This window comes from Stigmatopora argus, chromosome 11 (genome assembly GCF_051989625.1).
Source record: "Stigmatopora argus isolate UIUO_Sarg chromosome 11, RoL_Sarg_1.0, whole genome shotgun sequence".
In the NCBI taxonomy this organism is placed as follows: Eukaryota; Metazoa; Chordata; class Actinopteri; order Syngnathiformes; family Syngnathidae; genus Stigmatopora; species Stigmatopora argus.
In genome coordinates, this window is record NC_135397.1 from 2893130 (window position 1) to 2917789 (window position 24660).

Sequence of the window (24660 nt, forward strand, 5' to 3'; positions counted from 1 at the left end):
AAAAATAGTGTTTGGAAGTATTACGCGTGACCTTCACGGTCCACTTCTTCGGACTTGGCAGGTCTGAAAGGCGACAGAGGAGAATCGGGATCCACGGTGAGGACGTCTGAGAGTTTCAGCTCCAGTGTCGCTGAGAGTGAGGAATATTTTCTTGTCTGGATCAAATATTCTCTTTTACTTATTCACCGACGAAATGCCTTGCCATTACGTGAACCTTAAGGAAGAAGGGATGCATGAGAGACGGACAGAGTATTTTCTGAGAGACAACATACAGTATATTATACCACCAATAGAAATTCATAACATATTTCTTTCAAATTTCTGATTCAGGGCAGTTTGCTTCTGGTGGCGTGTCATCTTTACCCGGCCCGCCGGGTCCACCTGGGCCACCCGGACCTCCAGGTCAGCCAGGTTTGTAAGATCTGCTGGTTTTGAGAAAGGACAAACTTGGACTTGGATGTGTAATCATCTCTGCGTCTCTCCAGGATATGGAAGACCCGGACCGAAAGGTGACAAAGGAGATTCAGTTGCCACGTCCAGCTCTGGTATGAAACCATCATTTGGATTTGTACAAAGCAGCGTTGGATTCACCTTTCGAATACAACTATTTTCATGATCAGGAACTTTTTATACTGGACCGCCAGGACCACCTGGGCCTTCTGGACAGAAAGGATCCACAGGTGAGTGACACTCCCTGGCTTCGACATTTTGGATCCATTTTATCTCAGTAAACTTTCCATTCGTCTTTAGGTTCTCCAGGACCGAGAGGCTACCAAGGTCAGTCTTTAAAAAAAAAATGTAGGATTGACGTAATCCTGATATGCTTGTCATTGAATTGACTTTGATGCTTCAGGTGAACCCGGTTTGCCAGGAAGACCAGGAAGTTTGGAGCGAGGTCAGGAACATTTCTAACCCATTTTTGGCAATAATGACGCCTTCAGTCTGGTGGACCATCTTGTTTCTCTCCCCGTTGCAGTGTCCACCTATAGTGGGGAGCACAGAGTGCAAGGACCGCCAGGACCACAAGGGCCTCCTGGGCTTCCAGGACCTCAGGGAGTCAAAGGTAGTAGATCATAGGGAGCCAAAAGATCGGCTTGAAATATAGTAGGTCCAATGATTTTGTTAATTCTGCTTCGAAGGTGACACAGGAACTCCTGGAATTCCCAGTTCTTCTCGAGGTAGATTGTCCTACTAAAAAGCATTTCGTTGTGCTAAAGTTACAAAATAATGGAGGAATATTCATATTTCTCAGTCACTGCAGGGCCTCCAGGTCCTCCAGGACCTCCCGGCCAACCCGGTTCTTTCTCTTCCTCCATCGAGATGCGTCAATACCTGACGGAGTACCTATGTAAGTTCCCCTCAGAACCTCAAAGATCTTCTGCCAAATCAGTTTTTTGAGATTAAAATATATCCCTTCGCAGCAAGAAGCAGACAGTCTGGCGTTCCAGGACCTCCAGGTCCACCCGGGCCTCCGGGACAACCCGGAACTCTCTCGGGTTCCATAGAGGAGATCTCGGCTCGAATTGTAGCCTACTTACAACGTGAGGCTTTTGCGTCCGCTGATTTGTTTAGTTTGTACCATGAAAGGAGTTTGTTTAACTTGGTTGTCATTTCTTCAGGTTCCGGCTCCAGCTCGGGCATTAGCATCGGTGTTACGGGTCTCCCAGGACCTCCTGGTCCCGCTGGACCAGGAGGGGCCCTGACCATCAGTGGTCTCATTGCCATGCTCCAGAGTAAGTACAAGTTTTTTATTTGTCAAATGCATACTTATTGCATCACATTTATAGGGAGTGAGAGGAGACACAGGTTTGGCTGAACATTAAGTGTTTCCATCTTTCTAAATTGTCTAGGAGATGAAGTGAGGAGATACCTGTCTGGATCGCCAGGTCTTCAAGGACCGCCCGGACCACCTGGAAGATCAGGAGAGCTATCTAACATTTACACTATTGAGGAGGTAGCGACATACGTCTTCAACATAATGAACGGTAAGTTCAGGATCCAAACCGGGACTGTGATGTCGTTCCCTGTGTTGAGTAACTGTTTCTGTTGTTTCAGACAGAGGAATTGCAAGGGGACCCCCTGGCCCACCAGGACTCCCTGGGTCTCCGGGATCTGGCGGGTCGGGCGGCTCGGGCTACTCGACGGTTTCAATCGATTACTCGGCGCTGATTAGAAGTAAGACAGAATCCACTTTGTCTTTCATCTCAGTCAAAACATGGACACCACCAATGTTTTTGTTCCTGTGCAGATCCAGAGTTCCGTACTTGGATGGGTTCCTCTGTGCACCAAGGTCCTCCGGGTCCTCCAGGTAGTCCCGGGCAACCAGGATCCCCCGGTCCTCAGGGACCGCCGGGGGTGTCCACTGCCACCGTATTGGGGGCGGGCGGTCGCGGATACAGCTTGGACGAGCTTCAACGTTATCTGCAGGGTGAGAATAGACTGAATAGACTGTCCAAGTGTTAGAGCCCCTAAACACCGTTCAAATCCCAATGTCTACAGGATCTAGCTTCCGAGGTCTCCCAGGACCTCCCGGACCCCCAGGCCCACAAGGACCGCCCGGATCTGGCGGCACCGTTACGTACAGCGGAACATTCCCTCGGGAGAGCATCCGTACCGAAGTTCACAACTACTTGACCAGTAAGGATCCTGTTGCCTCACGTTGATGGATATCGTTTGTCGGTGACGTTGGCGTTGTTTATCAGCTGACAGCGTCAGACGCGCCATGACCGGACCGCCGGGTCCCCAGGGGCCGAGGGGCCTCAAGGGAGACCGCGGGGAGCCGGGTTACGTCCAAAGACACGGCGGCGGCCACGCTCAGAGCGATTCTCACTCGGCCTCCCAGCAACACCAGATTGACGTGAGCAAGCTGCGTGACACCGTGGACTACAGCAGCGTCGCCTTGAAAGTCTCCGACTACATCAAGAGTGAGTGCAGCCCGTTGGAACTCGATAAAAGACCCCCAACTGCTACTAAAAGTGTCTTTCTTCCTCCTTCAACCAGACCAAGGTCTGCTGCAGGACTACCTGGTGGAGGGTCCTTGGAGGACGCACGTAAGGGCAGTCCAAGGACTCCCCGGCCCACCGGGACCTCCCGGAAGCCCCGGTTACAGTCGGGTGATTGCGGCCTACGGCAATGTCACGGCCGACCTCATGGACTTCTTCAGAAGTGAGAGCTGGGATCGCCCGAGGATTCAAACGACGGAGACCATTTGTACTGACTAATTGTTCTTTGGGAACAGCTCACGGCACCGTTCCTGGTCCTCCTGGACTGGCCGGACCAAGAGGAGAGAAGGGCTACCCGGGACCCAAGGGAGATAAAGGTACGATCCATAGCGAGTATAGTTTAATTTCGCAATTTCTTCAATTGCTTTCAAATCTGAACGTTTATGAAAGACAGTTAAATTTAGTTGTTTTTCTATGTTTGAGTACTCACTGAAGAAGTCTTCAAATTTGGTTTCCAGGTGATCCAGGACGTCCAGGTCTACCAGGAATTCCGGGATCGTACACCATCCAAATACCGCATGCCGTACAAAAGAGAAACACAGGTACTAAAAAATATCCGCCCTCTTAAGAAAGGTGTCCAAACACAATTGAATGGTTTTCAGTTGCTTGAAAAGACGTGTTGTTGTTGTTGTAGGAAAAGAAATCAAGAGGGAGCAGCAGGAAAGGTCGGCAGATGCCGGCTGAAGCGGGCGGGGTGATTACTTTTCTCTCCTAACAGTTGTGATGCAAGTAGAAGGTAAAAAAAAACAAGCTTTAGCTCTGCTGCTGGCCGGTGTTTCGTTGTTTGGACACATTTACCATCGCGATCACGTGTGGATGTTTAATATTTGCTTTTTGGGAGGAAGAAAATATTGTAGAGTTAAGATTGAGGGACTGAAGGATTTTTATTGTAATATTTCACTTTTTTTGAAGTATTCTACTGTATTGGAGTCAACGTGTTGCTGTTTTTAAGAAATTATATTGTCATTAGCCACTTGCTAGCATTCGCCTCGCCAATTTCCATTACCAATTGCTGTATTTAATTCAGGTATGTAACTATACTTGAATGATACGCTGATTAACATGCAAGTAAGCAGCGCAGCAGATGAAACTGAAGGAATTAGATTGTATATTTTTGTATAGGTAAACACTGACTTTTATGTATTGACTTTATATCGTCACCTTTTGGGAAAATATTAAATTATGATCTGCTACAGGACCTTTTTTAATGTCAAAAATAACAGCATAGCTCATAGAAAACACATGAATATTTTTTATTTACAACTACAACTTTAAATATGTCCAGAGACATTTTCCAAACATTTGATCTGACAATAGAACTGCATATATATTTTTTTATTGAGGTGGAGGCATGACAATTAACTTATTGTGCGCTTTGGTGGTAATGAAGGTCCAAATCCGTTTTAACTGGGAGGATGGCAGTGACAACAATAGCAGCCAATGAGAGCTAACACAGTAAGTTAAAATTCTCTATTTTGTTTGGTGGGAAACCCACATAAAATCCAGTACTTGGTATGGAGAACTTGAACATAATCATTTTGGAAATTAAAAAAAAAAATCTGCGCAAATGATTATCATTTTAGGTATTTCTATTCCTAAATTACAGCATCAGTGTAAAGCAGCAATGCCTTTTTAGACACCAAGCAGTAAAAGCAGGTAATGACCGTTTTTCACGTTTCGTGGGTTTTGCGGTATACCGCGAAAAACAGGGGACTACTGTGGAAATATTTCTGCAGTATTCCCTCATTTTCCGCGGTGTAAAAACTGCAAAAAGCCAAAAAATGCGAAAAAGGGAATATTGTCCTGCATATTCTCTCAGCTAATGTGGGTAAAGAAAACAGTGCAAAATTAATTGACGGCATTTTTTTTTACATTCCATAGCATTTGACAGCATTCACTCCAGGAAGTAGTCAGCACCACATATTCAAAAGAATAGAATGGAGAGTGCATCCACTTGATTTAACCACCGTTAAGTGACATTCATTGATTGGAGGGCTAAAATGATCATGATAAAGCAACTGATAAGTAAATAGGAGGCACTCGTAGAGTAACTTTACGAATCGGGACCTGTAAAAAATAAGAACCCACCCCTCAAAAGAAAATTCTCCCAACTAAACGTCATTTTTTTTCGCCGTTACGAACCAGAGCCTTGAACGTGCGGGATGGGGTAAAACTTGGACACGCGGCTCTGAGCGGTGGGGTTAAGGCATTCCGACTCGCCGCTCATTTTGAAGAACATCTCCTGCTCTTGGAGCTTCCGCGTGAACTCCTCCTCCAGCGCCTGTGGGAGCGTCGGAAGACAGTGTTAGTAACTAGCACCCAGTTTTCTTTCTTTAAAAAAAAAAAAATGTCGTAGGGACATCGGTAGGTTCTGAGGACAGGGGAGCCTTGACCCCAGGAGGAGCAAACTACGGTTATTAAATGTAGTAGACATAAGGCAATAATAAAAAGATCTCAGATAAAATCCTTGCTATTCATTGTCATGTTTTTAAACAAATAACAGCCTTCCTATACAGTATACATTGTCATTTTTTAAGAAAAGAGCCTTACAATACATGGTCGTTTTTTAAAGAAAAAAGCCTTACTATACTATGTCATTTTTTAAGAAAAAGGCCTTACTATACAATGTGTTTTTTTTTCCGGAAAAAAAGCCTTACTACACGATGTCGTTTTTTAAAAGAAAAAAGCCTTACTATACTATGTCGTTCTTAAAGAAAAAAAGCCTTACTATACTATGTCGTTTTTTAAAGAAAAAAACCTTACTATACATGTTGTTTTTTTTAGGAAAAAAGCCTTACTATACTATGTAGTTTTTTTTAAAAGAAAAAAGCCTTACTATACTATGTCGTTTTTTAAGAAAAAATACTTTTTTTTACTGTCATTTTTAAAGAAAAAAGCCTTACTATGTCTTTTTAAGAAAAAAAGCCTTACTATACTATGTTGTTTTTTTAAGAAAAAAGCCTACTATACTATGTCTTTTTTAAACAAAAAAAGCCTTACTATACTATGTCGTTTAAGAAAAAAGGCTTACAATACTATATCGTTTTTTAAGAAAAAAACCTTACTATACTATGTCGTTTTTTAAGGAAAAAAAGCCTTACTATACTATGTCATTTTTAAAGAAAGAAAGCCTTACTAAACATAGTTGTTTTTTACGAAAAAAGCCTTACTATACTATGTAATTTTTTAAAGAAAAAAGGCTTACTGTACTATGTCGTTTTTACGAAAAAAGCCTTACTATACTCAGTAAGGCTTTTTTTTGTTAAAAAACGACCCTTGTATACTACATAAATGGTTGTTTTTATTTAAGGAAAATACTTTTTTTGTAAGTAAAACTTTAGCGGCTCTGACGGCCGAGGGGTTAGAGCGTCGGCTTCTAAGATCTGAAGTCCTGTGTTCAAATCCCCGCTCGGTATACCTTTTGTTTATTTTTTTCATGCCCAAAACCCATGTCAATTTTTTTTTTTAACTAAAACTATTGGGGGCTCCGCCGGCAGAGCGGTTAGAGCATCAGCCTCTGACATCCAGGGTCCTGGGTTCGCATCCCGGGCACTGCCTGGAAACAAAAGTCTTGGTTCCCTCCCGCCGAAGGCGGGAGGGAACCAAGTGTGTTGGTGTCCACCCCCGCCGAAGGCGGGGGTGGACACCAAGTGTGTTGGTCCCCTCCCGCCGAAGGCGGGAGGGGACCAAGAGTCCTGGTCCCCTCCCGCCGAAGGCGGGAGGGGACCAACTGTCTTAATGTCCCCTCCCGCCGAAGGCGGGAGGGGACCAATATGTTTTGGTGCCCCCTCCCACCAAAGGCAGGAGGGGGACCAATATTTTTGTTTCCAGGTAGTGACCGGGATGCGAACCCAGGACCCTGGATGTCAGAGGCTAATGCTCTAACTGCTCAGCCAGCAGAGCACACAATAATTTAAGTTAAAAAAAAAAAATTTGACATGTGTTTTGAGCTCAAAACACATGTCAAATTTTTTTTTTTTACTGAAATTATTGTGTGCTCTGCTGGCTGAGCAGTTAGAGCATTAGCCTCTGACATCCAGGGTCCTGGGTTCGCATCCCGGTCACTACCTGGAAACAAAAATATTGGTCCCCCTCCTGCCTTTGGTGGGAGGGGGCACCAAAACATATTGGTCCCCTCCCGCCTTCGGCGGGAGGGGACATTAAGACAGTTGGTCCCCTCCCGCCTTCGGCGGGAGGGGACCAGGACTCTTGGTCCCCTCCCGCCTTCGGCGGGAGGGGACATTAAGACAGTTGGTCCCCTCCCGCCTTCGGCGGGAGGGGACCAGGACTCTTGGTCCCCTCCCGCCTTCGGCGGGAGGGGACCAACACACTTGGTGTCCACCCCCGCCTTCGGCGGGGGTGGACACCAACACACTTGGTTTCCTCCCGCCTTCGGCGGGAGGGAACCAAGACTTTTGTTTCCAGGCAGTGCCCGGGATGCGAACCCAGGACCCTGGATGTCAGAGGCTGATGCTCTAACCGCTCTGCCGGCGGAGCCCCCAATAGTTTTAGTTAAAAAAAAAAATTTGACATGCGTTTTGCGCTCAAAACGCATGTCAATTTTTTTTTTTTAGCTTAAATTGTTGTGTGCTCTGCTGGCTGAGCGGTTAGAGCATAAGCCTCTGATATCCAGAGTCCTGGGTTCGCCAAAGGCTGACTGGCGATCAACAACTGTCTTCCAGTCAGCCTTTGGCTGACTGGAAAATTGTTTTGCTGAGGAAAATGACTAAGTCTTTATTTTAATCGAAAAAGTTTCATCGATATACTGAACTACAGTGTAGTGATCAGTCAAACGACAGCAGGATTCGAACCCCAGCTGCCCACATGGCAGTCAGGTGAACAAACCACTGCACCATGAAGTGGCCACACATTCCTTAGTGATTATTGGAAAGTCTTGACTACACAAGGTTGTTTCTATTGAAGGGAAAATGATTACCAACTGGGATTTGAACCCCACCTGCTCACATGGTGGTCAGGTGAACGAACCACTACACCATGAAAATGCCACACTTTACCTTGTTATTATTGGAAAATCTTGACTACACATGGTTGTTTTTATTTAAGGGAAAAAAGATTCCCAACTGGAATTTGAACCACACCTGCCTGCATGGCAATCAGGGGATTGAACCTCTAGACCAGTGGTTCCCAAACTGGGGTTGTTTAAAAAAAAAATGCTTTACTATAGTATACATGGTCGTTTTTTAACAATAATAAAAATGACTTACTACACGGTCCTTTTTTAAGAAAAAAAGCCTTACTATTCATGGTCATTTTTAAATTAAAATGCCTTACTATACATGGTCGTTTTTTTAATAAAAAAGCCTTACTATACATGGTCCTTTTTTAAGAAAATTGCCTTACTATACACATGGTCATTTTTTATAAAAATGCCTTACTATACATGGTCATTTTCTAAGAAAAATGCCTTACTATACATGGTCGTGTTTTTTAATAAAAATGCCTTACTATATATGGTCGTTTTTTAATAAAAATGCCTTACTATACATGGTCATTTTTTAAATAAAAAAGCCTTACTATACATGGTCGTGTTTTTTAATAAAAATGCCTTAATATACATGGTCATTTTTTAATAAAAAAGCCTTACTATACATGGTCATTTTTTTTAATAAAAATGCCTTACTATACATGGTCATTTTTTAAGAAAAAAACCTTACTATACATGGTATTTTATTTTTTTAAACACAAAAGTTTTACTCTAGATGGTGTTTTCGTAAACAATTACAAGCCTTACTATACATGGTCATTTTTATGAAACATGTTAAAGACTTACTATGTATGGTCTGTTTTTTTTGGTAAATAATTGGGCAATGACAATGCTAACTAAACCAGGTTGAAGAACTTAAATCCTTCAAATGTTCAATTCCTAAACCCATCCCAGCCACTGACCTTCTTCCTGGGTCTGAGCTTCTCCCGCCACTCCTTGATCTCCTGACCGTGCTCCTCGTCCAACTCCTTCAGTTTTTGCGTCTCGTGCTCAATCAGAAGGTGACATTTCTCGTTCTGAACGGAGCCAAAGATCTCGTTTCAGCGAGATCGATGGAAACGGCTCGGCCATCGACGTCGGCCGCTCACCTGTAGCTGCTGCAGCTCTCTAATATTGGAGTCGCAGTGCAGCTGAAGATCCCTCATCTGGTTTTCGTGCTTCTGGTGCTGGTGGAGACGCTCGTTTTTCTGCCGCTTTTCTTCTTGAAAAGCAAACTGGAAAAGGAACGAATAAGAATCGGGCAGTTGACTCCCGCGGCGCCGGTAAAAAAAAAAAGCCTCCCCACCTGCTTGATGCGCTCTCTCTCCTGATCGGGCGTGATGATGGCCGACGGGGCGATGCGGAGGCTCTTCTTGAACATGGCCATGCGGGTCTTCCCGTCGCTGCGTTGGATCTTGGGCAGGCGGACGCGCTCTTGGTTCTGCTTGTTTTTCATTTCCTCCACCAGGCGCTGGTTGTAGCCCTGCATCTGCTCCATCTCCTGCGCGCCGTCAAAAACGGGGGTGTTAAAGACCTTATAAAGCAGGGGTCACCAAACTACGGCCCGTCAGCACATTTGGCCCGGCCCTCTGAACAATACCAGAGACGCTATCGGATTTTTTTTTCCTATTTGGCTTTGAAGACTGGGACGTTTTAATCTTGTTTGGTTCATTGCACCCCCCGCTGAGCCCACAAATCATCCCAGTGAAGCGGGGCTTCGCATTGCTTCTTTGGTGACACGCGCGGGGAGAGTGTTTCCCTTTGATGCACGCGGGCACGTCCACCGGTGCATGCGTGATGCATGCGCGCGAGCACAGTGTTACCGAGACATCTGTACGATCGCAGGTGGGGGCGGAGCCCCGGGACCATCGCGGACTATTCAAGCATATAAAAACTGTGCAACCTGTTTGAGAATTGTTCTTTTTGACCCAGCGCTGTGGAGGGGAGCAACTCTGAATTGGATTTATATATTAGGAATAAATATCTTCTATGAAGAACCCAGAGAGTTATTTAGTTATTTATTTCATAAATAGTTTTATTTATTTCCTGTTTTTTTGTGAATAACTCAGAGAGGGTTATTTAGTTATTATTTATTTCATTAATAGTGTTATTATTTGCTTCCTGACTTTTTTCTGTAAAGAACCTGGAAAGGGTTATTTGGTTGTGTGGCTTTCTGGAAAACAACATTTTTTTTAAGCTCCCCTACGATCGTCACACTTTTTCTGTTACAAACTGACACCGGCCCCCCATCAGAGAAGGAAAAAGTTATGTGGCCCTCACAGGAAAAAGTTTGGGGACCCCTGTTTTAAAGCATTAAAAATGCCATTGTGTTGGCATTAATGTGGCCCACCACGCAAACTGATTTTAACGGCCACGTTTTCGCGTCAAGGCAAAAGCTCTCCTCACTTTGTCGTGCCTCTTGAGCAGCTGGTGCCTCTGCAGGAAGTACTGGTCCTTGAGCTGCTGCTTGAGCTGCTGGTGCTTCTCCTGCAGGTGGCGCTCTTCCAGCTCCCACATGGCAGCCTCTCGAGCTACACACACACACAAACACCATTTGAAAAACGTTATTTCCCGGCGATTTCTAATCGAAGCGCACGTCTCACCTCTCATCAGCTGTTGCTTGTGGTTAAGGCACTCCCTCTCGATGTTGGCGATCTCCACTTTATGCTGCTGGATGATCTTCTTGAGCTCCCCGTCCAGCTCCTGCTGCTGTTTCTGGAAGAACTCTTGCTCCTGAGGAGGGAGGGGACAGTGAGCGAAAAAGTTTTTTTTTGTAGGAAAAATGAGTCAAAAGCACACGAGGAAAGAGCGACTTGAATGAGAAAAGTTGTCAAGTGAATGATGTCATCATATTAAATCCACAGTGATGCGACATCATCGAAGAAAGACACGCATGGGCACAAAAGTTCCGATCATGTCAGACAATGACGTATTATTTGCTCCAACGCACAAGACTTCACGGCTCGTTTTCACCATATGACAAGGAAGTGATTGATATGGAGGAGGCGATGCCAAAATTGAATTTCAACTCATTCCCCGCCATTGACGGCGATAGACATCCGATTCGGTACGATTCACGGGCTGACTATCGCGGCCAATGGCGAGCTCCTCTTAAGTGGGTCCGCTCAACAAACACGCTGGTGGAGGAGAGGCAGGAAACCACCGCACAAAACACAGCGATGACGTCACTCCATCAAAACACACCGGCCGGAGCCCATGCTTGAACGAAAGCCGCGCTATTGCACATTTATCACACATTTAAGGAAGTATGGGCTGGAAAAAGAGGCGGGAGGGACGGAGCGGAACTTACATCCTGCATCTGAGCATTGAAGAGTGCGCATGAGGACAACTGAAAAGACTGTATCATAACCTGGGCGACCGCCTGCGGAGGAGAGCACACAATGCACACTGGCCCTCGTCAGAAGGCTGACCGCCTCACAAACACACACAAACACACACAAACTCACACACACTCACGCAAGCTTGGATTCCACTTTGCGGAGAAAACTGAATTTGCGGCGCAGTTGAGAGTAAATGTTAGTATGTCCGTGTTATCGATTAATACGCTGCTCAGGCCCATGCTTTTCCAGTAGCGCACGCACGCACGCGTCTCCATCCGGCTTAAAAATAAGAGCTTTGTTAATAGGGCGCATTCTTATTGGTTTAGAATTTGCCAAAAACATGCTCAAGATTCCACCAGCAAAATGCAGATATCTGCAAATCAAAATATTTGTTAGAGTAAAAATTTAACTTGAAAAAAAAAACCTTGTCATTACTAAGGACAGTTGGAATGAACCTTATCAACATTCAAGGTACAATTTTGATTAAACCTTGTGCAATACAATCAAACATACCATTTAGGCATTTTTCCTCAATATTTAAGCACAGTGTTGATGTTCAAACTGTGCTTAAACCTGCACTACAGGTGACTTAACAACCCCCTCCCACCATTTCTGCATATGTCATATTATATTCCAACATTAGTCTGTAAGAATAAGTCAAAAAAGAATATGTCCGTACAAGTTAGTGTTTTACCTCATTGGTTTTAAGAAGCGTTCGGTCCTCCTTTAGGCGCTTCGTGAGCTCTTTGCGCATGTGTTTAGGTGATTGCCCGATTTTCTCTTTGGCCTAGAAAGTATTGTATTTGCGCACAAATGCCTCATTCATTTGGACAAAATGTCAACAACAACAAAAAAATTCCAACAAGCTCATCCTTCGAGATTGGAAGACATGCAGAGAGTCCCGCCACCATTGTTTCACCTTGCAGCCAGATGAGTCATGAGTTTACTAAGATCTTATTTGAAAAAAATAAACATATAGAAGCTGTTCTGACTGAAATACTGCCACTGATCGTTGAATCAAGGGATGTCCCGAGTCCGAGTCACCTGATTTTGACAATCTGCCCATACTGTCCCCATTTCACCCCAAAGAAATGTATTAAGGGGAAGAAAAAAAAAGTATTTTCCCACACTAATTTGAACAGAGCTATTGCAACATAATAATAATAATAATAATCGGACATAGGCTTTGTCATCATCATTGACCCGACATTTGGGTCTTTTGCCGGGAAAACGCACCTTATGGAGAAGCACTACCAATTTCGTCATACGCAGTTTCTAGGTCGTTGCTGATTTAAAAAAGGTAACAGCAAAAAAATGAATAATTATCCAAATTGTTTAAACAATGTGTTTCACATGAATAAACTAAAAGTTGGTCGACCAACTTCATAAATTATGTGACTTTTTTCCCTGCAAGATTTAATTCAATAGTGTCAATATTACCGATTCCAATCCTCTGAAAATGACGCTCAATCATGATCGGATCGGGACATCCGTAAATGAATCGATTCTCCTAATTCCCATATGAACCTGACACCACCAAAGTTCAAAAATGTCTCAAAAAAATCACCCACTGAAGCCACCTCGCACTCATTCCAAACTCATGGTTAAGTCAACAAATTAACGTTGCACAAATACAAAGTTAACCCTTTTTCCCCAGCGATAACATCCCGCAAGCAGAAGCAAACCAGCACAATTACAAAACAGCAACTAGTTAGATCACCGTGGCGACAAAAGCACAAAGCGTAATAATCAGCCGAAGCCAGCGAGACGGCTTGTCTGGCGCTCAACCTGGATTGAGCTCGCAATTTAGACAGGCTGAAATAAAGGAACCAACCAAAACATGCACCGGCTCCCACCAAGACAAGCAAGAAGCCTTTGTCTTGAAACGACGAGGCCAGCAAAGGCAAGCGTGCGAAGGGCCCAGCAGATAAGCGCGGCTCCGCTCCGTGCAGCCCACACCTACCTCTTTCTTTTTGTTCTTCAGCATGTTCTGGAACTTGGACAGCTCTTTGTCCTGATCCCCCTTGATGCGTTTGGCTTCATCTCGAAGTCGGTTGGTGTGATCTTGCTCCAGCCGCTCGATGGTCTGCTTCTGCTTCTTTTCCAGGCCCTCCACTTCCTGGTCGTACTGGCGCTTCTTAGCCTGGATGGAAATTAAATCATGACTAGTAGTCTAATAATAAACAGTATGGGGACAATTAATATAACCACAAAAGTGGGGAACAATTAGACTTTTCAATTTCATCCGCACGGGCCAGTATTGATACAATACTGTTTTGCTGAATGTCATTTTTTATGACCTTTTGCGATGATACATTTATTACTTTTTCATGGGGGGGACCCAATAGTCATACCCTCTACTTACGAATGCCTCTAGGTATGAATTGTTCAGATTCCGAAAACTTTTTATATGCAAATGAGTGCCTCAAGATACAAAAAAGATCCAAGTTATGAAAATCCCCCAAAAAGTAAATGCATTTCCTTATCCGTTATTTTATTTAGAAAATATTGTTGCTCGTGGGTGCATTGATTCTCACTTTAGAACCTCGCTACACTCTGCTGGGCTCTCATTGGCTGTCTCACATTATAGAAACATTATTAAAAGTCATCTAAGCATCATTTATTGTTGATTAATATTGTTAATGTTGTTGTTTGAATTCTTAATGTTGCGTTTATGAGATGTGTGTTCATGTATTCGTGACATTAATAAATCATTTTCACTTATGTGTGTTTCTCACATCTTTCCTAAAAAAAAAAAATTGGGACACTTTTTGACACTTTAGAGCACAGTTGGCGGCCCGGGGGCCAAATCAGGCCCGCCGCATCATTTTGTGCGGCCCGGGAAAGTCAATCATGAGTGCCGACTTTCTGTTTTAGGATCAAATTCAAATGAAGAATATAGATATATATTAAATTTCCTTTTAAATCAATAATTGTCATTTTTTAATCCATTTTTTTCTGGGTTTTAAGTTCAAAAATCATTTTGTAAAATCTAAAAATATATAAAAAAAAAGCTAAAATAAACATTGTTTTAGATCTATAAAAAACTGAATATTCAGGGCTTTTAATCCATTTATAAAAAAAATCTAAATATTATATCTAAAATGGTCCGGCCCACATGAAACCGAGTTGACGTTAATGCGGCCCGCGAACCAACCCGAGTCTGACACCCTTGCATTAGAGAATTGAAATATAAAGTACTGGTCTACTTACAAAATTTTCAAGCTACGAAAAAAGTTCTGGAAACAATTAATTTGATAAGTAGAGGTACAAATGTATTGTCTATCGCCATAGTTCCTGGGAAAATACATGGTACTGAAAACCCAGTGATAATGACGGGCAATTGTGGTCAAACTCGCTACTTTGGGCGGAGGGCTGGAATCTGGAAAACCGCTACACTTCTCAAACAATTAAGACATTCCAGGGTGTTAACTCAACTCATTACCGGCAATAGAGTTGAAAACCATTTAAAAAAGGAGGGGCTCGCAACGTCTGAAATATGCTTGTTGACTGTCACCCCTCCTCGTTCAAACAGCACGTCGCCATCAATGGCGGTGAATGAGTTAAAAATAGTCCTGGCCTGGAATAAAAAGAGGAAAAATATATTTTTGGGGCATTTGACTCTATTATGGCAAAATAATTGTTCTCTACCAACAGGTTTCTCAACATATTGTCTGTATAATAGAGTTTGGTGTGAACACACCCTCCGTTGAAGTGAGAAACCAGGGCGCTGAAAAACGACAAAACAAAAGGTTGCGGTGGAAGTGACTCACTGTGGTTTCCTGTTCAAAACGCCGCCATATCTGGTCTCTCTGCTGCTGCAGTTTGTGGCTGAGCTGCTGCTGAGCTCGCTGCTCCTCCTTCTGCAGCAGGCGCAGTTCTCGCAGTTCCTGTCGCCTGGAGAACGAAGCACAGCGTTGCGCGTGGTCAGAGGCGCCGCCGGCTCGCCAAAAGCACTTTTTTTGCACTAGCGTTAGCAAGCAGCAGAAACCTATCTGGGGTACGCCAGTCCATGAGTCACCTGCCGTCATGCACTGCCGTCCTCGTCACGGTGTACGTAGCAACAACATTTTTTGCAGATAACCCATCTGGATTGAGTGGGGACTATTTAAAGGCATGCATTGCTAGATAGGTCGTGTTCCTTTATTTAGGAGCGGCAGCGTAGCAGTGGCCGTTAGCGGCGGGCACACGCACCTCAGGAACCTCATCTCCTCGTTCTTGGCGTCGTCGTCCGTCACTATCTTGGAGGTGGTCACGCTGACCTCCACCCCGTCCACCAGGAATTTGCGGGTCTTTTTGAGCGTCTTCTTCTGACGTTTTAACTCCTGGGAAGAAAAACACGTTTTTGGTTTGGTTTGCATCGCAATTTCGATTGTTGTTCCTGGAAACAACAACATTTTAGCAGACAGGTAATGATTTAAATCACAGGTGTCAAAGTGGCGGCCAGGGGGCCAAATCTGTCCCGCCGCATCATTTTGTGCGGCGGGAGTAAGTAAATCATGAGTGCCAACTTTCTGTTTTAGGATCAAATTCAAATGATGATTATAGATGTATATTATATTTCCTGATATTCCCCTTTTTAAATCAATAAATGCATTTTTTTATCCATTTTTTTCTTTTGGTGTTTTTAGGTCAAAAAGCATTTTGTAAAATCTAAAGATAAATATATAAAAATAGTTTCGGTTTTCCACTTTAATATTGAATATAATTAAAAAAAAATGTTTCCATTTGAAACATGAAAAACAAATGATTATTAGATGTTTTCCCTTACTAAGAAAAAAAAAGTTCAAATACACAGTTTTATATCTATTAAAAAAAAAAGAATATTTAGGGCTTTTGATCCAGTTCTTATAATCTAATTAAAAAAAATATCAAAATATTATATCTAAAATGGTCCGGCCCACATCAAATCGAGTTGATGTTATTGCGGGCCGCGAACCAACCCGAGTTTGACACCCTTAATTTAAATGAACCCACCTGTATGGAGAGAGAACATCCGTCGTTGCTCTTGGATAGGAAGCTGGAGATGGACAGATTTAGGTCCAGACTGCCGGTGTCGGCGGCCGAGCCGCTCCCGGAGTCGGAGTCCTTCTCCGTCTCTGGTTGGCTGGCGGCAGGACTTCCCGTATCCGTCTTAGTGTCCGCCTCTGCTTCAATTTGAATGGCGCTGTCTTCTGCCAGAGTGGCATCCCCGTCTTCCTTCGTGGCGAGCGTTTGTCCAGGGGAGATGTCACTGGGGTCCTCGCACACTCCATTTGTAGATCTGACGTCCTCGTCGGGTAAGCCCGAAACCTTGGGCTCAGGCTTTTCGGGAAGACATTCAGCCTTACTCAAATTTGTTTCCGTGTCTCCGTCAACGTGCGATTCCGTAGTAACCACTACGCCGTCGGTCATATCGGTGAGGTCGTGGTCAACCACGTGATCCGGCTCGATCAATTGTTCTGGTTTGGCAAGGGCATCCTCGAGGGGCTCTTCCGATTCGGAAGATTCGACAGTCTGCCGATTCGGCTCATCTTCATTGATCTCCTCTTTGGGTTCTTCATCGCCTGTTACTTGTGGAAATTCGTTTACTTTTTCTTCCGCCGTGGGGATTCCATCTACGTCTTCTACGGAAGTAGGGTCACCAAGAAGACTCTCGTCGGCTTTGCCTTCGGACTGCAGCGAGGCGGGCTCTTCGTTCCCGGACTCGGCGACTTTTTCCTCTTCCGCCTTGTCGGGCTCGCTCGTTCCAAGACCCTCATCGGAGATCTTATCACCGGTCCCGTCTTCGGCCGGTTCGGCCTCGATCTTTTCCGTGACGGACTCCAGCGCGGCGGATGGGGTCGGCGGAACTTTGTCTTCCTCCGAGCTCGCCATGCTGACGTCGGACGGCGCTCGCTTATGTCCGGGAGCGGCCTGAGACGAAGCCGGGAAAAGCTTCCGATGAGTGTAACCCGGCCGGTCGAGCCTGCCAAGCGTTAATCGTTACGTACCACGGGCGTCTCGGGCTCTTCCATCTCCTCCTCCTCCTCTTTGCTGTCCTCTAACTCCTCCGTGACTTCTGCCTTGGCTTCGGCGATGAGCTCTCGCAGAGGTCTGCTGTCCACGACGCTGGCGACGAATGGATGCTGCCAGGACGGAGGGGAGGGGAGACGCGAGGAATGTAATTACAAAGCTCATTTGCCAGGAGATCCGCCCACTGCTACCGGCTAAATAGCGGAGGGACAATGCACCCACCTGGAGAAGCTGCAACGGGCCCCACCGGTTGTCCACGTTCTTATCGAGTGACCTGCGAAGGAAGTCGCTGAATTCTGCCGTCCTGCAATTCAGTATGGAGAAAAGAGGTCACTGGATTTATCAGGATTTCAAGATGTTTAATTCTATGCTTTTGTTGGTCAGAGGAAGAACTAGTTGAATGGATTGGTTAAAAAAAATGGTCCCCCAAAAAAGCTATTCAATGACTGCATCAGCTTTTCTAAATAATCCGAGTCTGGAACGGCTCCATCTGGGATATTTCAAAATTCACACATTGGCAGCCATTGACAGTGATAAATTAGGCTTATTGTCTTCACTGGTGCTGAAACGTCCCGGTTGAAAAGGATTGGACAAGTAAGCCCCTAACGATGGCTCCTCAACTCACCATCGGGAGGGTTGCATGAGGGTGGGCGGTTCCGACTTGGCTATTTTCAGCAGCACCCTCATGGGATTCATCTCGTGATTGGGCGGCTCGATTTGCGCCAACTCGATCAGGGTCACCCCGAGGGACCAGATGTCCGCCTTGTAGTCGTACGGCCGGTCTTTGGACGTCTCGCACATCACCACTTCTGGCGCCATCCTGCGGAGTGACGACAAAGCAAATGGCACATTGAAATTTTGACGCCGTCAAGCTGCTTCGATGAGAATCAGATACAGAAAGGCTTGAATACCCTCTTGTTTCAGGCGGGGTGACTCAACTCACCAGTATGGCGTTCCGATGAAAGAATCCCTCCTCTGTAAGGTCTTTGTGTTTTTTGCAGAAACCCCAAAATCGGCTGAAAAAGGGAAATGAATTCAGAAATCTTTTTTTTTCTCTCGTCCCAGGCTCAATGTTGAAGCTTTGTGTTCATCATTAGAAGAGGCACTTCATTCAGAGCTGTAGTAAATAATCCAAAATGATCCTAAAAAGCTATGCTCATTATTTTTGCTCTACACTTGTCATGTTCTCAGGAAACAGACATATCATTAAGTCCCTTGACTTTGCTCCACAATTATTACATTCTGACTACAGAGCATGAATCATGCAGGATGGGTGCTACAGGAAAAAAAAACACATGGACAAATTGCACAAACAATCACGCGCTTTTGCCCTGCTGCAACAAGCATACTGAATGAATCTTAAAGGAAATGACCAAGTGAAATAACGGACACTGCAAACATAATACCTAATAATCCTTTTTAAAATGAGGTTTTCTATAAACGTGAATATGGTCATATTGAAAAACCTTAATACTTCGCCTCTTTGAAAGTTTTTGCTGTCTGACGCATGCAGAAAACTCCATAATTTTGATGTCGGGATCAAAATCACCAGCTGTTGATATGAGGCAAATGCTTGTGTAAACATGGCGCTGCACAGCTCGCACTTGTCAAAATCACCAGGCTCAGCTGGAAGCCCAAAATTGACTTAACTAATTATCCCCTTAAAGCCTTTAAGTGGCTCAGTAGGACGCTTGTAAGTAGCCACCCAAGCCGGAAAAGACAAGCATTAATCTGCTATGCTTCTGCGCGGTATTCTTCTGAGCATCTTAAGAGTTGATCTTTGTAGGAAGAGAGGCGATCGTTTGTACCATGTATAATCCTTACCAATTTAATCAAACAAATCTACGTCAAAGCAAGGCGCATTCTGGTACAGGTTCAAGTATATGTTTGTGCTGACACCTTTCAGCTATTATTATCGTGCATATTACTATGAGTTTACCAAGTTTGACTTCGCCGTCCAAGGAAAGGAGAATGTTGCCAGCCTTCAAATCCCTGTGGATGATTTTGTTCTCATGAAGGTAGACCAAAGCCTCCAACGTCTGCTTACACACGACACGGATCTGAGGTTCAGTCAGTGGCCTCTCCAGTTCTGCAGGAGAATGACAATTAGTGAGTCAGACTTTCTTAATAATGACATCGCCTTGTTATGCAAGTGTGCAAGTTGGCCAGTTGGTAAGTAAACATCAGATGCGACAGTAACCCATAGCGACAGGAGGGCAAAAAGAAAAAAAAAAATCACTTTTATGAGATGAAAAATTCCCAAGAGTGGCCACGCATTCAATAGCGGTCGGTCTGTATAGATATTTTCTATTCCAATAGAAGCTCATTCACACAGTAGAGAGGGCTTTATTCAACCTTCACAATAATAGTCTGAAACGACGGTATGAACATTAGCGCCACTCCTTGAAACCAGAGCTGCAATAATTACACACTGGCCTGTAATGGCTCCTTTAACCAGAGTGAGGGGGAAAAATGCATTCTGGATGGGCTGAAAAGAGCTGAATAAAAGTGGATAGTGAATGAGGGACTTACCCAGCATGATGGCATCCACTGCACCACCCGCACAGAACTCAATAAGAATCTGAAAAAGAAAAAAAAATTAAGCATCTTGGGGGATTATATTTCAAAATGGGAGTCTCTATTATAGCTGGACCGAAGAACCTTTTACAAAGACTATCGATTAGATGATCAATTGGGGCCAATTGTCAACGGACATTTTAGAAGCGCAGTTGCATTAGCACTGACACGGAATCATTTTAATAGGATACCTGCTGGAGATGAAATGCCAAATTGAATACCTCAACTTCTGTTAAGTTCCATGCATTTATTCACATTTTCAGCAAGGTCGAAGTGACAGAATTTTAACTATTTGTTATCTCATTAGGAAAAAAACAATATTGCTACTAAAACGTCCTTACTCAAGATAAAATCTGTGCTCTTTCCAGTCCATTATAAAATAAAAGCTCACCTCCTCTAAATGTACTTCTAAACACTGACTAACCTTTTTTCTTTCAAAACGTGTACAAAAAAAATGCAAAAGGTACACGCATGCGGTTACACATTCATCTCTCTGGTTAAAGACAAAAGTCCACTGGGATGACCTGCTGTGTAGCTCTGAATTATTTACGGGCACTTTCTCTCCAAAGCGCTCCATTATCTCAGCGGTGGACACGGCCTTGTGCCCGAGACGGGTCATATGACACCCACGGCCGAGCCGTAAATGACGTGGGGGTCTCTCGGAGCGCCGGATTTACGGAGTGTGTTGACACGGTTAGACTCGCTGGCTTCCGTTGACGATGATCGACGTCTAATCCGTTGCGTCTATGACCACCCAATCCGAAACAATTGTACACCACTCGCACGTCATATAGCGTAACAACTAATTAACCTCATCAAATTAAAGCTTCAAATCATCTAAATGCCGTGAAAGTGTGACAATAACCTACCTGGCCTTTGCCGGACAAACAGATGGTCGTTAAGTGCATGTAATAAAAGATATGCCATGCTAAGTATAATGAAGCTTTTCCATAGGCGGATTCAAGCTGTGCAACGCTGATTAGTGTTTCCATTAAAGGTTTAAAAAGAGGCGATCAGCAATAGCATCCCCCAACGCACTTTGTGAAGGAAGAATTATCTGTCCAGACAGTGAGTGACTGCTCTTAGACTTTTTTTGTGATTTCAGAGTTGCCGACTCGACGTTCAAGGCATCGCAAACTTGTTACAATCCCTTACTGTAACAACTAGCGGTTTGTGCCAAATTGGCGTGTCTTTTAGCACAAGTGCGTCAACTTACCCAGAGTTTGCCGTCGAAATAGAAGGCGTCCAGGAGTTTGACAATGTGATGGTGGTCACAGGAAGCCAGGATGTCGATTTCCACCATGTAGTCCTCCAGCTCGTCCTCCGTCTTTGTGTCGATGACCTTTGCGGCGGCCAGGGTTCCGTTCTGCTTGTTCTGAGCCTGAAACCAATACAAACTGTCAAGAAAACCTGCAAGCAAGGACGGGAAAGTCCCCAAAACATTTTCTTCATAATAAAACATGACAAAATGTAGGATTCCATTAGGAAAATATTGACTTTAAAATTCAAAGATGTCCCAATTGCATATTTTGCCTGCAAAATGAATCCAAGTCAGCTGATTTGGTGGATCTGAACATCATAAATTAGGCACTGCATTGGCAAATATCCAACACATCCCATTTTTATCCACATTTAAAGAGGTCTGATCTAAATATATCCAGTATCATTAGTTTGTTTCTATTTCTGGTGCTACGGTGTGCTAAAAATCTCAAGTGTTACTTGAACCACAGAGTTAAATCCAGCCTTGGGCATGGCCACTGCTGCTACAGAAATGAGCCGCAGATCCAATAACACGGCAAACTATTGTCAGCAAAGCTTATCTTCCAACCCACTCGGAGTGAAGTTGGCTCAGAGTCACTTCCTCACGCTGGTTTTCCCTCCCATCGTTTGTTTTTTGTTTTTTTTGTTGCCATCGCTTGGGTCAGGCGTGACATTTCGGTTTGAGCTGGGATTTTCGACAACATGGGAAAATGTCTCATCTATTTGAACGCCTAACAGTAGCAAGGGAATTGTTTTAAAGCCCGCTTTGAGTCCTGGAAGACTCACACCCAACATTAGAGCTAAAGGGAAAATGACGGGGGAGGGAGTGTTAGGATTGGAACAACTGATCCTATGTTTACATAGTGCTAACCTGACACACACCCCGTCCCTTCTCTTTCACTCTGCGTGGCCTGACGTCAGTGTCCATTTTTGTCACTTTTTTGTCACTTATATTTCAAGCAATCGGAATCGCAAGGATGTGAATGACCTTTGATACGGTCTACATGTGGAAAGACTGACCTACACTCAAGAAAGTTACCTACTTTCCATTTTTGGGACTTACATTGCACACTATAGTCAGTTTTGTTTTGTTGAGATTGCCAATGATCTAATGTAAGTAGTTTTTTTTCTCTCGATAAAACCGTTGGATACGGACTTTGCTAAAATAAATCCCAACTTCGATATTCTGTCTTGTGGTGCTGATATATCAAGTTTCATTTGTATAAAGTTCATGTCAGACTTCTGGCTTCCATCACAGCATTTTACTCAGCTAATAAGGAACTGCAAATTGGCATATGGACATTTCTGGACAATTAGCTGTATTATTTCATTAGTTTCATCAAGGAACTCCTGCGTTGGCGCCGTACATGGCCATCCACATCAGACTGCAGTACTACATTAAATTACGAGTGATTAAGACGTCTTCTATTAATGGTATCGTGGCTTACTTGGTCGATATTTACATGCAAACCTCAAAGGTTGATAACAAAGAAAAAAAGTGTTAGGACTCATTTTAGGGGCCAAATAGAGCAATGGACAATGCTACATCAATGCAAAGGTTCTAAAGCATTTTGAAGGTGTCTTTCCCAATTATTTCTCTCTTGCATCACTGTGAATCAATAACATTATCAGTATATTTGTACAATATTAACAATAATAAGGTTAACGTAGGTTCTCAACTCAGGTTTCAAGGCAGAAAAATGCTGCAGAAATGATAACTTGTTACTGGTTTGACCTAAGAGCAAAAACAGCAGATAGGTGAGTTTTCCATCAAATACCAGGAAAAAAAAATCAGCCAATAAATGACTTCACTAATGTCAATACATGAATATACAGCAGTTCAATGTATTAGTGATGAGGCTCATTAGTGGAAAAACAACAACAAAATAATTATACATAACTGCCATCTCTATAATATATTCCACCAAATTGTTCAATGTTTTGTAAGGTCATTTAACAGCCATTGATTCTGCTATTCATCACGGCTGAAATTGCCTTTGAAATTTCAACAATATTTCATTTCATAACCTCAAATTGCAAAACAATCTTAAATAGAACACTCCAAATCATGAGTTAGTACCCCTAAGTTACTCAGTACTTGAAGTATTTCCTCATCAAGCACTTGCCTACACGTACACAAGTAGGCCAATTATTTAGAGAAGTCATCTTCTTATGAGACGACACTCTGGGGTCTAATTTTCGGGCGATCGTGTCATCATGTCTGCTGTCATCTTCACGTGTTCTTACTTGTCAATGTGTGTGCAATCAGAACCGCAATGGAGTCTGTGTGTGTGGAGGATGGTTACCTAATACATAAACATAAAGGTGCCTTAATAGTAAGTACCTTGTAGACTTTGCCGAATGCTCCATCGCCGAGTTCCCCGATGATGTCCCAGATCTCCTCGGGGTTGACATCTCGGTGGACATGTTCGTACTGCTTCTTCTTCCTGTCGGGCCCGAGCTTGAAGATCTTCCGAAAATTGAAAAATGACATCTTTTTTTGGGGAGGGTTGGGGAGGTGTTACTAGGATGTGAGTGATGCCTCGCTGATTTCCGCTAATGTGGCGGAGATCGAGTGACTAGAAAGCGGCTGAATGTCATTTGCTGTCAATTCCAACTTCCATCGCCGGGCATCTCGAGTCGTTCTCGGTCACGAGGAGAAGCCGGAGGCGAGGAAACGGAGGCGTCGGCGGGGGGACGGAGGGAGGGAGGGAGGAGTTGACCGTTGCGCGAAGGATCCCTTTCTCTTTGGTCTTGTTTGATCGAAAGAGCTTGAAAGAGAGCACCGCGCCGATGACGAGCAGAGACGTCAAAACGTAGACTGGCCCTCATTTAACGTCACGGCGGAAATGGCACAGGAAAGCGAGGCAAGGAACCCCGCGCCCTCTTCCTTCTTCTTCTTCTTCTTCTTCTTCTTCTTCTTCTTCGGCTAGCTGACCTGACCACACGCTCAACTTGGCGAGCAGGAGTCAAGCTGACCTGCGTCAATACAAATACTTCCGGCAAACCCTTTCACAATAAAATCACAACGTATGGCTGCGTTTTAATTCGACTGTTACATTCAGAGATTATTCTTGATATATTTATTAGATATTCTATACATTCTTCAATCGAGTTAAACTGCACGCCAAGAGCCCTGTGATAAAGAATGTTATTATTTTAATTTCTTGACATGTCCGTTGTAAATTGCCTTAACATTCAGTAACTTAATAGTTGATGAGCACTATGGGTTTCCTGTGTATAAGCGTCCTCCTTCCAGTTTCGAAGCCCCTTCAGCCCCAACACGCGCTCGACTTTAGCTCTTGACGTCACAAGGACCAAGAAGTTTTTTAAGTTTGTTTTTTTTATGTTGCTGGGCTGTAAAAAGTAGTGGTCAGTGTCAAACCTGAACAAGCACCGACAAATAATGACCATCAATGTATAGATGTGTGTATGTCCTTATTGTTTTTATAATAATACATACACAATATCAAATTTTCTTATTTTCTTTTAACCCATAATA

General features: G+C 43.9%; 2 protein-coding genes across 4 annotated transcripts in view; one reads left to right on the plus strand and one right to left on the minus strand.

The window, feature by feature from the left end:
* Positions 1 to 4195, plus strand: part of col17a1b (collagen, type XVII, alpha 1b) — a 21216-nt gene extending 17021 nt beyond the window's left edge. The window contains exons 35-54 of the mRNA XM_077613771.1: positions 62 to 136; positions 331 to 411; positions 486 to 545; positions 621 to 680; positions 751 to 777; positions 854 to 895; positions 977 to 1063; positions 1140 to 1178; positions 1253 to 1348; positions 1422 to 1541; positions 1620 to 1733; positions 1851 to 1985; positions 2056 to 2175; positions 2249 to 2428; positions 2500 to 2637; positions 2703 to 2924; positions 3001 to 3165; positions 3239 to 3319; positions 3461 to 3544; positions 3637 to 4195. Coding sequence (XP_077469897.1) covers positions 62 to 136; positions 331 to 411; positions 486 to 545; positions 621 to 680; positions 751 to 777; positions 854 to 895; positions 977 to 1063; positions 1140 to 1178; positions 1253 to 1348; positions 1422 to 1541; positions 1620 to 1733; positions 1851 to 1985; positions 2056 to 2175; positions 2249 to 2428; positions 2500 to 2637; positions 2703 to 2924; positions 3001 to 3165; positions 3239 to 3319; positions 3461 to 3544; positions 3637 to 3686 — 1976 coding nt within the window. The 3' untranslated portion in view covers positions 3687 to 4195. The remainder of the gene's footprint in view (positions 1 to 61; positions 137 to 330; positions 412 to 485; positions 546 to 620; positions 681 to 750; positions 778 to 853; positions 896 to 976; positions 1064 to 1139; positions 1179 to 1252; positions 1349 to 1421; positions 1542 to 1619; positions 1734 to 1850; positions 1986 to 2055; positions 2176 to 2248; positions 2429 to 2499; positions 2638 to 2702; positions 2925 to 3000; positions 3166 to 3238; positions 3320 to 3460; positions 3545 to 3636) is intronic.
* Positions 4196 to 4231: 36 nt separating this feature from the next.
* On the minus strand, positions 4232 to 24208 carry LOC144084919 (STE20-like serine/threonine-protein kinase). Of its 3 annotated transcripts, XM_077613762.1 has the most exons (20): positions 23503 to 24208; positions 21115 to 21279; positions 19854 to 19902; positions 19261 to 19410; positions 18265 to 18337; positions 17947 to 18141; positions 17544 to 17625; positions 17300 to 17434; positions 16305 to 17222; positions 15522 to 15652; positions 15101 to 15224; positions 13291 to 13470; positions 12022 to 12114; positions 11297 to 11368; positions 10590 to 10719; positions 10393 to 10517; positions 9293 to 9487; positions 9096 to 9221; positions 8910 to 9023; positions 4232 to 5283 (listed from the first exon to the last, which is right to left on the minus strand). In XM_077613762.1, the coding sequence occupies exons 1-20, from the start codon at positions 23650 to 23652 to the stop codon at positions 5137 to 5139; spliced, it is 3354 nt and encodes a 1117-aa protein (XP_077469888.1). In that variant the 5' UTR covers positions 23653 to 24208; the 3' UTR covers positions 4232 to 5136. The 3 variants fall into 3 exon arrangements, with proteins under 3 accessions (XP_077469888.1, XP_077469889.1, XP_077469890.1); XM_077613763.1 differs by lacking the exon at positions 11297 to 11368 and having other exon boundaries at positions 23503 to 24131; XM_077613764.1 differs by lacking the exons at positions 11297 to 11368; positions 12022 to 12114 and having other exon boundaries at positions 23503 to 24129.
* Between the last annotated feature and the right edge of the window lie 452 nt (positions 24209 to 24660).

Excerpts from the sequence above, each read along its gene's own strand:
- LOC144084919 (XM_077613762.1), bottom strand. The coding sequence starts at position 23,652 with ATGTCATTTTTCAATTTTCGGAAGATCTTCAAGCTCGGGCCCGACAGG. Across the intron at positions 19,903-21,114 it reads ATTTCGACGGCAAACTCTGG|ATTCTTATTGAGTTCTGTGC; the intron begins GTAAGTTGACGC and ends TTTCTTTTTCAG. Across the intron at positions 5,284-8,909 it reads AGCTCAGACCCAGGAAGAAG|GCGCTGGAGGAGGAGTTCAC; the intron begins GTCAGTGGCTGG and ends ACGCTCCCACAG.